The sequence below is a fragment of the Alosa pseudoharengus genome, unplaced genomic scaffold, assembly GCF_046254945.1.
Source record: "Alosa pseudoharengus isolate Yale_2024_CS ecotype anadromous, Long Island Sound unplaced genomic scaffold, YU_APseudo_1.1 YU_APseudo_1.1_scf_7, whole genome shotgun sequence".
Lineage (NCBI taxonomy): Eukaryota > Metazoa > Chordata > Actinopteri > Clupeiformes > Clupeidae > Alosa > Alosa pseudoharengus.
Genome location: NW_027468859.1, coordinates 17,834,696 through 17,848,971, shown reverse-complemented (window position 1 = coordinate 17,848,971; position 14,276 = coordinate 17,834,696). Strand labels below are relative to the sequence as shown.

Sequence of the window (14,276 nt, the reverse complement as noted above, 5' to 3'; positions counted from 1 at the left end):
TTTTCCCCCTGCCATATCTCAAGAGGAAGAGGTGGCTTGTTTAGCTCCCAAAGTCAAGCACTCTACCCACTCATTTAACCCTTCAGCAGGGGAGTTTTGAACATTCTAACAGAAGATTCTGTTCCGCAACAATGTAAGGTTCTAAAATTCCAAGTTGAATTCAATGAACCCAGATATTCTTTAGACTATTCAATTTACAACATTCCCGTTGTACCGGCTTTAGGTTTCCAAAAGCCAGTGTTTATCTGACAAACTTTTAATTACATGTTTGTTTTGAATTAGAATGAAGCAGTGCAATCTCCAATGCCAATGCAATATACTGTAGGAATGATGAGCAAAAGTTCACATCTTTAAAAACAACAACAGTAAACTGGGCATCCTTGGGTCTGGTGCTTACATCGAGTCCTGCTTGGCGGTATTTATAAAAAACCAGTGCTTCTTCCAGTCATACATATTAATCCTGGCTGTTCTGGACATAGTACACATGATTTGTTAGTAATAACAAAGACATTCCACAAATGTTGTAAAAATTAAATCATACAATAATTAGCATGATTTAAAATTTGAATTTAGCTACAGATGCTTTATCGCATCTTTGGATATAACTGTATTTTCGGCAAAAACGAGAGTAGATTTGACGTGATTGTCATTTCCTTAGACAGCTCTACACAGCTGCCTGACTGGTAAAAACCTGTAAAATAAAAAGGATGCCAGGAGGAACCCAAGGACATCATAACAGCACATTTTCCAACTGTCCTGTTGAGATCCATGATTCCATTTCAGAGCATTTTCCAGAGACCAGTGCAGCAGAATTCCACACGGGATCTCCCCTCTCCCAAATATCCCGGGAATCAAACCGTTATCAGTTTCTGCTTGGATTCACAATTTGAGTCGACCTTTGTGACCTTGCTGGTGTCTTGTTTTGGCAGCCCATACAGATATATGGAGACACACACCAGCAGTGTACCGCCGGCAAAGGTGGCAGCTACAAGAGAAACAGAGCATGAGAGTCAGCTACTTAACATAAACATAAACAGTAATTAATCATGTTCTTCCTTTATTTATTTAATCATTTTATTTGTTAGGGACCATACATATATATATATATATATATATATTTTTTTTTTTTTACATAAATGCTGCCATTTGATGCATTGTGCCAGAGGTCCGTACACACCAAGTCCGAAAACTTTCTGTAGACCTTATAAAGGTAAGGTAGTAACTGGCATCATTATTAGCCCAGTTGTTGCTGCATGTTGATCATCGCCATACAAGCTGATCAATTTTAACCACTTTGCAGCAGTGCGATTTTATCCCATGCTCATTTCTATAGGCTGTCTCTGATGTTAGGCTATGCCCTCCGCTAGCAGATAACTTGACTTTTGACGTATGCATGCGTGTGAAATGGTTTCGTTAGTTGCACATGGTATAAGCCAGTGGTTCTGAAAGTGTGGGGTGGGCCCCACTAGTTGGGAATAGAGACACGACAGGTGGGGCGCGATGAACAGAAGGAAATTTATTTTTTTGTGCCTATCTTTAATAATGCCTTTTCTTTTTTGACAGTGAAGATCGCAGAAAGTGTGGGAATAACAAAAAAGGTTTGAGAACCACTGGTATACTGTAGGCTATGGTCGTTTTATAGCGTGCTGGCATATAACATTTTGCCATGTAACATTTTAAATTAGGCCTACCCTACAAGTGGTTAGGCTAGTCTGCCCAAATTGCATACCTCGAGTCCAATATGCGTGAGCAAAGGGTGGTGTGTGTGTGTGTCTGTGTGTGTGTGTGTGTGTAGTGGGGTTGATGGGTGCACTGATGAGCCCAACCAACTCCTATGTGTTCAATCTGTGGTTTGACTGCACAATAATCATAATGGCACAAGTAGAATAGACGAGGTATGGTAAGGATGGGCATAACTTTTCATTTCCCCAGCAACTCTCAAGCCAAAATGCACGGTCGAGGCTATAATCTGCTAAAATCTTGACTATTTTAGTTCTCCCTACCCAACAAGTTCAACAAGTTCTACCTGTTTCTTTTATCCAAAACTATCTCTGATTAAGATGTAGGGTCTGGGGACTCACCATTCGCAGTGCAAAGGTCCGAGTGGCGGGATAAACGGTTGTCTTTCAAATTCCCTCTGCACGTAATAGGATAGCGCTACAACTCATGAGTCCCATGCGTTTTCCCACCAGCGGAGCTAGTTAGCTAGTTGCTCAAACTTTTGCCAACTTAAAAAAACCTTAACTCGTGTTACGCTGTCCGCCAAAAGCAACATCCATCTTCTTTGTTTTTAAGTAGCAGGGAATTTACGCCGAACTGTCGCAACTCTGCCATCATTAAGTTAAGCCCGCCTACCGACTCTATACACGATGTGATTGGCCTGATCGAAGTTTACATTTTCCAGCTCGCAAGCTAACAGAGAGTTGCTAGACTACCCTGGCAGCAAATTACATTTTTTTACATTGGAACATTTTTGCACCATCATTTTGTATCGTATCTGGTGTGTACAGGCAGGGATTAAAGTGAAAAAAAATTATTTGACTGAACTTTTTTCAGGCCATAAGTCATACGTTGTTCATATCTACCTATAGAGATAGCACCCCTTTTGCGGTCGCAACCTATTGGTTTTTAATGTACAAAAAGATGCAAACAGCAAAGTAAAGGGAGTATTCACCTTATTCACAAAGCGGCCATTGTTTAAACCAAAACGAGGCTACAGGGTACACTTACTATATAATTAATGCCACCTACTGGTAAATGCATAGAACATAACAATCCTATGATTTGTGTACCCTGTAGCCTTGTTTTAGCGGCCAATGGCCGCCATGTGAATAAGGCGAATTGCGAGTGTTCTTGATTGAGATTGAGTTTTCCTGATGAACAAAACGATATTTCAGTACCATCCCTGACCATTGCTGACTAGCCATTGCTGTTCTTTTCTACTGCAGCAATATTGTAGAAAGGCTTTAACTTACACTCTTATTTAATTACTTCAGGCCAAAAGTGTTTAAAGGGGAGAATTTTTTTCTTATTAATATGCAATTCAACACCAAGTAAAATCTACAAAATCAAGTTTGCAAGACTATTTCCTCATCAAAGTAACGAATCAGAACATTCGAGATATTGTTGCCTCATCCGCATAAAAAGGTGCCATGTGTAATGTCCGCCAAAAAATCAATTCTTACTCCACATTCCATAAAAGATGGGAGCAGTATACCTCCGAAAATGAGTTGGTCTACCCTAGAGTAACAACCAAGAAACGTGTATTGCAGTTTGGCTGGCGGTTATGTTGCCCGTATACCGCCTCCCATGGCCGAAACTGGTATTATGACACCTGTCGGGCTGTGGCTAGTAATTTAGCATGCTAATTCAGGTTGATATCTCTGCAGCACTATACCTTGTCATTTTTTTAATGACATCATCGCCCTTATTTCTTCTCATTCTTTTGATGCGTGTATCTCATTTTTTGGATATTTTTACCTCAATTCTTACACATGGCACCTTTAATGAAAACATGGTAGTTTTGAGTTTTACAGACAACTCAGTTTTCCAATGAGCAGCAATACTGTGTGTGCTCATGCAGGAGGTCTGCACATTTGATAACGGTAATCTGGAGAGGGCGCTTTTGTCTTCAGCAACAGGTCGTATAAGGTTGACAAGAGGTTGCGATATGCCGGGGCGGAGCCAGAGGGGTGGCTTGAGATTCGATTGGCCACCCCAGGTGCCACCCCAAATCCTAGTCTACGATTGGCCGTTAACATGGTCTAAGGCGGGACCTTTCTTGATGCACTTGCAGCAGTTTGAAGTGTCAGACGTCAGAAATGTAAGTGGCAAACACGCTTGCCTTTATTGGCCTGCGGCACAATTGAACTGCGGACCGAAAGGTTTCCCCGATCAGGAAACACTCCTTAATTCGCAACTTTGTGTAGGCTTAACAGAGGTAGCCTAAATATCGTGCCTATGGCGATGACAGCTTTAAAAAAAAAAAAACATTTATTTCACTTGTCTCGCTGGATTGAAGGCAGAATGTGGGCTGTTGCGCAAATAGATGAATGAGGGTCAGGAGATTCCGTTAACAAAAACCTAGCAAAAAAGTTTTGCTAACATTTTCTCCATTATTATCGTAAAATATGTCTCCATGCAGGACAGGGCTGGTTCTAACCTAGGCTAGGCTACTATATTTGGGTGGGCTGGTAGACATTTTGGGTGGGCAACATAGCAAAGCTGTCAAATTGGATCATAACATAAACACAAAACAAACACAAAACAATCAGTACTACCTAGCTTGAGTTGCTGCAGCCAACAGCCAGGGATAGGCAGTATGTCTGATACATGTATTTAAAATACAAAATAGTATGTAGTCATTTTTATATTATTTAGTTTGAAAAAAATGACATTATATTTTGTATCAAAATACTTTATAGGTTTGTAGTTTAAAAATACTGCCAAATACTTTTGGTAAAGCCAATAACCTACTTTTGGTGATGTGATTATAAAAGTGCAAAACAATGAATGCAGCACTGGTGCTGAATTGTAATTTGCCCAGAGTTGTTGTGATCAGAATATTGAGATTCAGGCAGTAACATGTACAGTAGGTTGCTCACACACACAATACACTCCCTCAAACAAACCTCAAGTTTCTTGAGAACTTTAGTCATCCAATTCGAACACATGGAACCGGTTATGTGGTTAAGTTGCACCATTGTGCAATGTGCACAATGTTTGCTCACATCCAACAATACACTCCTTCATACCAACCTCAAGTTTCTTGAGAACTTTAAAGTTGTCTATCTGTGAGTCACAAACACGACTGACCCCCTTACTCAACAGTTCACGATGATGACATATATTATATATTTTTTTATGCTAACACGCTCAGTCAAAACCGTCCGTCGCAAATTGTGAAACACATTGTTGGACACGTCATAACAGACGGGATAATAAATTGCATAGGCTACGGTTTATATTGCGTCTTTACACATGTTAAGCCCTCCTTACACTGACAGACTTTGGAAAGATTTGCAAAGATTTGGAAAAGATTTTTGAAAGACTACAGTCTCAGACCCTCTCACATCTAAAGACAAGTAGTAGAAGTCACTGACTATGATTTTGCAATCAGACTGCAACTAGATTCCTTTAAATTATTACCCATCGTGCAATAGATAAACAGGAACTGAAATAATAGCCTACTGAAGTCAAAGTCGTATTTTCGTGTTTCTGCAGCATTGTTTCATGCGTGACATCCCTAACCGTAGAGTTGTTCTGTCACATGGAAGAGCCGACTAAATATGTATAAGAAATTACAAATATTATAAGAATAACAAATAATCATATAGGCTACTGCTGTCGCCTACTTTGCCCCTTCCTGTTTGGTGTTGGAGAGAGAGAGGTCACTATTTGCATGAGCCACGACTAGAAAGACTTGCGATAATATCGTCGTAACGGCAAAACTAGAAAAGGACTGACTCCGACTGACTTAAAACCGCCGATTGGCACCTTACACTTAACGATCTAGTTGACGGGAGCGCGCCGCGATTCCAGCACAACTCCCATGATTTCTGTCCGACTTTGGAAATGTAGTCGCCAAATGTGATAACAGACCAAAATTGTACAATGTAAGGCCGCCATTAGTTGCATTGATTAAAAACTGTAACACTAATAGGCTACATCGGGTGAAAGCGAAACTCATGGCTGACTTATCTTCTTTAACGGTCACTGATTGAGACACAGAAAGTTCTCAAGAACACTATTAGGTCTTTAAAGATTTAACATCACACACATTAATTAATCGGACCGCCCCCCCTCCTATTTTTTTTCTCATCGGATCTGCATCGATCTCAAATATGGCATTTCTAGAATCAAATTGACGGAAATCCGTTGCACGACGGAGAACTTTAATCCTTGGTGTACAGGCCTTTACGCTAATTTACATCTGCATCTTCATCAATCTCCTCATTGGATCTGTTATTAGAGAATTCTCCATGTCAAGTCAAGATCAGATGCCTGAAAACCGATGGTTAATGACTTACTTATTTGAAGGCCAAAGAGGGTAACAGAGGCCACTGTGGACAGAACTATGGCAGCAGCTGCAGAGAAACCCTTCATGATGTTGTCTGTGTACTTCACCACAATGGACGTGTACAAACCACCCACACTGGACAGGACTAGTGAAAAACAAAATCAAACATCAGGTTCACATATTAGATAGAATATGATAGATAGTATAGTACCGGGGTGCAAGAGGGAGTCGGTGATGTTAATTTTTGAGGAAAGTAAAGAGTAACGCTTCAAGATTGGTGTCTGGTGGCTGTTTACTATACATTTTAAATATGTGGTGTTATTGTTGATATCAATCAATTTCAGAGCATCTAGTAGCATGAATCAGAGGTAAAAGTAAAGTGTACAAAATTGATACTACATATTTTCCCGTTTTTAGTTTTTCCTACATTCCATGTCAAATCAGACAGACATATCTGATCTTAGAGGTCATAAAAAGTATTTCCCCTGGCCTGTCCAAACTCAGTAGGATGGAAGACAATCACATTCTCAGTATGACTGGACCATTAATAGTTCATACTAAATGCCCATTAAAAATAAGTTTTGAATTTTTTTGGTCATTTTCATAGGACTAAATGTGTGGGGTAGCTAGTAGGAACACTCAATTTGAGGATAGGAACAATCACTGTAGGAAGAAATAGTTCAATTTATAGTCATTTTGTGTACAAAGTGCCAATGATGTACCATGTTTCATTCATAGATAAAGAGACTTAGTTACATTGTATACCTATGCTTTTTCATTGTTGTTCCTGAGGTAAAACAATGATTTTGACTATTTACTTATCTATGGTAAATATACAGTACCTTCCAGAATTATTGGTGGTGTTGACTAAAAACAGGTATAAAAAATTATCTTTTGATGATTCATTGAACTCTCACAATGAAAACAACAAGGAAAAATCCACCCTTGAACATTTATTCTGAAAATCTCATAAAGAAATAAATATTTTTAACAAAAACACGTTGCGCACAATTATTGACTGCACTAGAAAATCTTATATACAAAACCTAACAGAAGCATTTCACTATCTAATTTCAACTTTGTTAAGTTAATCAGAGTGTGTGAACTTTCAGAGATAGTTCATTACTTTGTTTTTCACTAAGGTATGAAAATAAAGTGACACAGAGGCTAAATCCTCTTGTCATTTTTCAACATCAGAAAGACAAGAGAATACACTAAATTTAAATAAAGAGAAGGTGTGTTGACATTTGTAAGTCAGGGAATGTTTATAAAAAATAGGTACTTTGTTGAAAATGCCTATATTTACAGTATGTAACAAACATGCTTGGACCCATAGTTCTCGCCCCCACGTACAGTACGGAGGATGGTAAGATAGGCAAAAAATTCCATACGGTCCACTATTGGAGAGTTACAGACAAAGGGATCATCTTGTGGTCACCAAGTCCCCCAAACAATCTTCAAAAGTGACCTCACTGCTAATAGCTTATTTAGAGGGCATGCTAGGTATTCATTTAATTACCAATGTAAATGGCAGGAGTTACTGAATGGTACAGTGACTTTGTCTGGAAGAGTGGTCTATTGTCAGATGAAATGAAAATTGCGCTCTTTGGCTAGGAACACTTTAGGTGTGTTTGGCGTACATAGAAGAATGACTATACTGAAAAGAACCCTGTACCTCATACATGGGCAACATACGGCTCGCGGGCCACATCCGGCCCGTGGGCTTTCCCTGACCGGCCCGCGTAAGCTCCGTGAAAGAACAATAAAGAGCCTAGCATAGAGATAATGCACGCAAATCAATATCGTTGCTTTTATTTTGAAAGCGACTGCTATTTGTACGCCCATACATTTGTGCGTGGATGCATAGGCCTACGACGTAAACACCCTCACTGATCTGCTGGTGAATAAAATGTATGCTTCTGCGTCGACACAATGCAGTTGCCTTTAAGTCGGCGTAAACCTTTCAAAGTTTTGTGTCTCTTATGTCTGCATCGCTCACCACCGCAAAGGTTGTCAGAACGAACTCCTGCTGTTTGCTGGCGATACAAAGTGTTATTTTCAAAACGTTACTGGCAGATAAATAGTTTACATTCGGATAACCCCGTCATTGTCAAAATATGTCTGAGTTTATTTGCAAAGCTTATGTTAGAGAACTAGTATGATGCTACTACCCACAGGTTGCTTGAAGCAGCCGGCTCAACACCCAGTTGACCCAATCACAGTTTTGTGCATAAAGTTAAAGCAAAAACATAGCCTACATTTTAAAAATAGTTTTCTTTGTGCATGTTGATTAACTAATGACAGCCTACTATTGTCTGCTCCACATTTTCATAGTCTAATTCTGCATAGAGTTAATTTAATGATGATAATGATTTAATGATGAAATATTGAGTGTTGATGAAATGGTGGCACAGGCCCAGACAAAAAAAATTTCAATGTCAAAAAATAATTTGAGAATGAGGATTAAATACTGGACATAGATTAAATAGCCTATTTCTGTTTTTCCTTTGTCTCCCTCACATTTTCATCTGTTCTTACGAGTAGTAAACAAAACCATATGATTTACTTAATGTTATACAAGAACAGAATAGAATTGGACAGAATTAAGTTCAGACTTGAGTTCGGTATTTTGGGTCCGGCCCTCCTCAACAGTCCCAGTTTGTCATGTGGCCCCTTGGGGAAATTAGTTGCCCACCCCTGCTGTACCTGATGAGAATTATGATGGAGAGGCTGTGCTATTGTGGGGCTGTTTTTATTCCCAAAGGCCTTGGGAATCTAAGTAAGGTGCATGGCATCACGAAAAACCTGAACAGTTTCAAAGGAATGGAGTTTCATAGGTGAATATTACAAGCTGTTTTGTTGGCAAAGGGAGGCTTAAGGTAGTATAATAAGCAGGGGTGCCAATAATTGTGAGCAACATGTTTTTGTTAAAAATATTTATTTCTTATGATATTTTCCTTTTTCTCAAAACAAATGTGCTTTCCTTCAAGGCGGGATTTTCCCTATTTGTTTTCATTATGATATTACAATAAATCACCAACAGATTATTTTTTATACCAGATGTTAGTCAACTTTAGCATTAGGTGCCAATAATTCTGGAGGGTACTGTATACACAACTTCAGTGCACAATAGTAAAAGGTGCAGTCAACGATTGTACACAATTTCAAGCCCATAACATTTTTGTCAATCAGTAATAATCTCCTCACGACCGTTTTTTGTACACTGTACAAAAAAACACAGTCTCTGTAGGCAGCCCAGGGGAGTATTCCAAGTATGTGGTTTAGTGACAAGTGGTAAACCTCCTTTAAGAAGATCTGTATGGCTTCGTTCTCCTAACAAAACAATGCCACATGGCTCTTGTTGTACGAGGTTTACCACTTGTTGAATCTCTGAATTAACTTACCCAGGTTTGTCACTAAACCACATACTTGGAATACCCCCCTACCTCCCAAAACTAGAATTAAACAAAGTAGGGGCAGCGTGACCCCCAAACTAAAATGAAACCTTGTGTGGAGTTTCTCTGAGAATACAGCAGGTACTGGGGTAAGCTACTTCTTTGGCATGTTTCGTTTTGTCGTTGGTTGAAATATAATGTACATCGTTTTGAACAAAAGTGTCTGCTAATACATTTAAGTATAAACGTAAACACAAATGCGACTTCCTGCGCAATCACTGGCGGCACCTTTAAAAAGTGGAACTTCATATTGGTTCCTGCGTAATACCCCAATGAAACACCGAAGATTACTATTGAAAGTACTTACAGACTACAAATACCACCCATGGTGTGTAGCCAAAGAAGAATCCTTTCTCCATGATCTGTGGCCCATCGTTCATGAAGACTCCAACAAGGGTGATGGCGATGCCAGACAGGTACATCTGCAAGTTCCTCACCCACAGGGACGTGTCGGAACTCTTCAGCACCTTCTCAAAGTACACACCTGTTTCAGAAGAAGACGCTAAGTATTCTGACACTCTGAACTCGTACCCATAGCAAAAAAAAGGTACTTAAGATGTACAGATACAGTACAGAGACAGTCTGAGAAAGTGTTCAATAATTCCCTGCATACCTGCAAATCCTGAGCACAGAACAGCCACTGCAATGGCCATAAACCCTATAAATGGGTTCTGTTCCACCTGAAAAGTTAGACAATCCATGTGGGGTAAAGAACATTACTAATGCTTATTATTAAATGAATGTACATTGCAGAGATTCCCTGCCTTAATACGGTCCACTCTCTGAGCAACCATACAGACATAGGGGCTAGTTTTTGAGGTTGATGATGAACCATGACCTACCTGAACTTTAGAGGCCTCAGCTGGTGTCCACTGCACCAGGGTCACTCCCACACACAGCATGAAGACGGAGAACCACTGGAGCCTGCTCAGAGACCGATTCAGCATCAGGACCGTGCACATCGCTGTGCAAGGAATCTTCAGCTGGTAGGTCACCTTAGGGAGGCAAAAAGGTATTTTTTATCAATACAGAAAAATACTACATGGTCTGTGGTTTTGATTTGGATATATTAGTACAATACCAGCAGTCAATGCATAGCCATGTAGTAATGAACGAGCACAACCCTATCTGACAGCTTAGAATCACCTACATAGATGTCGACACATTTTGCATTTCTGTGTTGATGATGAAGCTAGTGATCAACAAAAGATCTTATGCTTACCTGGTACACAGCTGCATCCAGGTTGCTTAAACCAATGAAGGCCATATTGTTCTGTATGGCATACACCACAGATGGCACACTGAGTTTAAGAAGTTCCTTGGGACTGCGAATAACTTGATCAACTATTGTATTCCTCAACCTACTGAAGTTTCCCGTTTCTCTGTATAAAAAAAGTACATTTGGGATTACAGCTACAGACAACAACCACATTATTCTGTCTCCATGTGACTTTGCACACATTAAATAACCAGCAAATGCCCCAGCCGGTACTTTATTACATTATAGCAAGGAGTGTCACCCTACCTGGCGAGCATTCCTATACTTAGGAAGAGTTTTATGACCTCAGTGAGGCACACGGCTGTGGTGGAGAAATACAGATCCGAAGAAACTGTCCTGGTGTATCGCAGTGCCACGGTGTAAGCTGCTGCCACTAGTGTCATCACTGTCAGGCAGTACAACTTGAACAGCACACTCACAGGCTCTGGTGAGAAACACATGACAGCAACATTAACTAAATGTAGGTCATACCATATTAGCAAATCTAGCTTGCTTGGTACTCTCATTTTCATTAACAAGTGGGTTGTTTAAGGCTCCCAGAGACGTTCTCTCATTAAATATGCCTTTCCTGCTATCAAGTAAACATAGCTAACGTGCCCCGTAAGTTAGCTGTCTTTGCCTCTAGCACAATGTGCAGCAGCTACTCAGAAAGTCTACGTAGCATTACATTTAACGAAGCTAGCGGGTGACACAGTATGGTCATTCAAGTTAAGTTGTGATACCACATTTCCTGAGGTTTGCGTTTAAATTAGCAGTTTAGCTAACTAACAAAGTGCCTATGATTGATTATCATAATCATAACGTTAGCCAGAATTTAATCATTTGAGGTTTGTGCTTACCGTTCGCCATGGTTAAGTGTGCTCTTGAACAGTGATGAAAAGGAAAACTACGTCCACACTACAATACTGACTGTCCACATATCTAAAGATTGCTAACGTTACCTACACTAATTTGATAATGAGAAGGACGATGGCTCATTGAGCTGAAAGGGTTTTTTGATGCAAGGGGGCAGGGACACCGCTGTAGACACAGCTGTACCCTACTTCCGGCTACGTCGCATTAAAAGTCTGTGAAATAGAGCTGGTAAGTCCCGCCCTTTCCGCTATCCCCGCAACATATGTTCACATTCATGGCACAATTCAAACGGGACCAGAAAATAATTATTATGACCGCCGCGCAGATTTTTTTTTTTCTTTTTTCTTTTTCGCATGTCCAAATTTCCGTCAAGGATTCCCGGGACACTGTAAGACCCGGGTACACTAAACTTGGTGGGCATATAACCCCACATGGATAGCATGGAACCTCCTGTTTTCGTTTTGATCTGTAGCCCCCCCCCCCCCCCCCCCCCCGCTGGACTGGACCCCCGAAAGGAGGGTAGGGCAGATACAGTTTTCTGTGAATATCTCGAGAACCGTAGGGTTTAGGAGGACCATTTTTTTTTGTATGTTGATCTTAAAGGGCCATGTCAACCCATTCCATAACCACTCATTTCATGTATAGCGCCACCTAGTTAAACACAAAAAAGTAAAAATGAGGTGTTGTAATCGCAGGTATCTGTGACCTAACATAGTCAAAACTGCACGAAATTGGAAGTGTAGGATCATTTTGAGACCCTCTGAATGCACGCCAAGTTTCGTGGAATTCCGTTTATGGGGGGCCACACAATAACTTAATTTATGTTACTATACACCAACTGGCCTGTAGGTGGCCGGAGACAATTTTCTGTGAATATCTCGAGAACCGTAGGGCCTAGGAGGTCCACCTTTTTTTTGTATGTTGGTCTTAAGGGGGCATGTCAACCTATCCCATTACCACTTACTTCATGAATAGCGCCACCTAGTTAAAAATTAAAAAGCAAAACATTAGGTGTTTTCATTACAATATCTCTGGCTGACATGGTCAAAACTGCACGAAATTGAAAGTGTAGGATCATTATGACACCCTCCGAATGCATGCCAAGTTTCGTTAATGGTGGGCCTTAAATAAATAAATAGAATTTTGGCCTTAAATAAATAAATTGAAATTTGAATAAAATAATTTATGTGTACATTTAGTGACCGTACACCAACAAGGATTCCCGGGACACTGAAAGACCGGGGTACACGAAACTTGGTGGGCATGTAACCCCACATGGATAGCATGGAACCATCGCTTTTCGTTTTGATCTGTAGCCCCCCCCCCCCCCCCCGCCGGACTGGACCCCTCGAAAGGAGGATAGGGCAGGGCAGACACAGTTTTCTGTGAATATCTTGAAAACCGTAGGGCCTAGGATGACCAATTTTTTGCGTATGTTTGCCTCCAGGTGTCATGTAAACCCATTCCATATGCACACATGTGCATTAAACAGATACACACGCACACACATACATTCACAGTAATCCTACGTATGACACATATTCACACAGTAGACATATATACGCATGCATGCACATGCACACACACAGGCACATAAACAGGCAAACACACAAGCACATGCACATGCACGCACACACACACACCCACCCACACACACATAAACATAAACATGTAGGGGAGACCGGGGCTGGTTGTCTCACGGGTTGGTTGTCACATTGCTTATTCCAGGCACACTAGGTGATGCCGTGGTAAAATTTTGATATCAAAATGTTACCCTTTGATAGCTTACTCATTTGCACTAGGAATTTTGCTGAGCAGACACACAGCATTGAGGTGAGGAGACAATTTTTAAATTTCATGGGTCAGAGTAAATTTTCATGTTGGTGTTGTTTTTGTATTGAGAGCTTGTAGGATATTAGTAGTTCAAAAACAAAACACTCATTAAAAAGCCAAAGGTAGTAGCTTTATGTTGAGTCATATTTTAGCTATCAAGTTAAAGCCATGTGGCAGCTAGGTTAACATCTTTGTCAAGAGGTCAGTTGGGGATGGTTGTCACATAGCTCGTGGGGTTGGTTGTCACATGTGTTTGTTGTCACTGAGACACAGTTGTCACTGTGTTTGCAACTTTGTTTGCAACTTACATGATAATAAAGAGGTTTTTATTTCATTTTATTTCTCAACACAGTAGACAATTCAAGTAACTGATCACCTCCTTTAATCCCATTGTTTAAACATAAGGGGCATTGATGACAACTATCATAGGGGTGGTATTCATATTAAAACTTATTTGCAGTTTCTAGCTTAAAAAACTAAAAAGTTACACATCATTTTTTAAGATCCCATTTTATCACTGAAATCCCATTGAAACTCTATAGGGACAACCAACCCCATACCCTGTGACAACCAACCCCGTGATGGGGTTGATTGTCACATTGTGTCAGAGTGTCTTTGATGGTTAATTGCTCCCTGTTACAATACATTCTAAAAGTAAAAATTATACACATTTAAAGCCAAGACCCCAAGCTTTCATTTCATGCAGGAATTACTGCTGAAAGAGTTTTTGAAGATGAGCAATTCATGCATGAGTAAAAATTGTGACAACCAACCCCGGTCTCCCCTACACGCACACATGCACACAGAGAAGAATTTCTCAGAATTATGAACAGGC

At 40.2% G+C, this 14,276-nt stretch overlaps 1 protein-coding gene across 2 annotated transcripts; it reads right to left on the bottom strand.

Moving 5' to 3' along the window:
• Positions 1-218: 218 nt before the first annotated feature.
• slc35a1 (solute carrier family 35 member A1) lies at positions 219-11,797 on the bottom strand. Of its 2 annotated transcripts, XM_076272150.1 has the most exons (8): positions 11,593-11,797; positions 11,000-11,177; positions 10,697-10,856; positions 10,317-10,469; positions 10,088-10,154; positions 9,782-9,958; positions 6,030-6,164; positions 219-985 (listed from the first exon to the last, which is right to left on the bottom strand). In XM_076272150.1, the coding sequence occupies exons 1-8, from the start codon at positions 11,600-11,602 to the stop codon at positions 852-854; spliced, it is 1,014 nt and encodes a 337-aa protein (XP_076128265.1). In that variant the 5' UTR covers positions 11,603-11,797; the 3' UTR covers positions 219-851. The 2 variants fall into 2 exon arrangements, with proteins under 2 accessions (XP_076128265.1, XP_076128263.1); XM_076272148.1 differs by lacking the exon at positions 11,593-11,797 and having other exon boundaries at positions 11,000-11,193.
• Positions 11,798-14,276: the final 2,479 nt, after the last annotated feature.

Excerpts from the sequence above, each read along its gene's own strand:
- slc35a1 (XM_076272148.1), bottom strand. The coding sequence starts at position 11,193 with ATGTGTTTCTCACCAGAGCCTGTGAGTGTGCTGTTCAAGTTGTACTGC. Across the intron at positions 10,857-10,999 it reads AGTATAGGAATGCTCGCCAG|AGAAACGGGAAACTTCAGTA; the intron begins GTAGGGTGACAC and ends TTTTTTATACAG. Across the intron at positions 6,165-9,781 it reads ATGGGTGGTATTTGTAGTCT|TCCTGTCCAGTGTGGGTGGT; the intron begins GTAAGTACTTTC and ends GTTTTTCACTAG.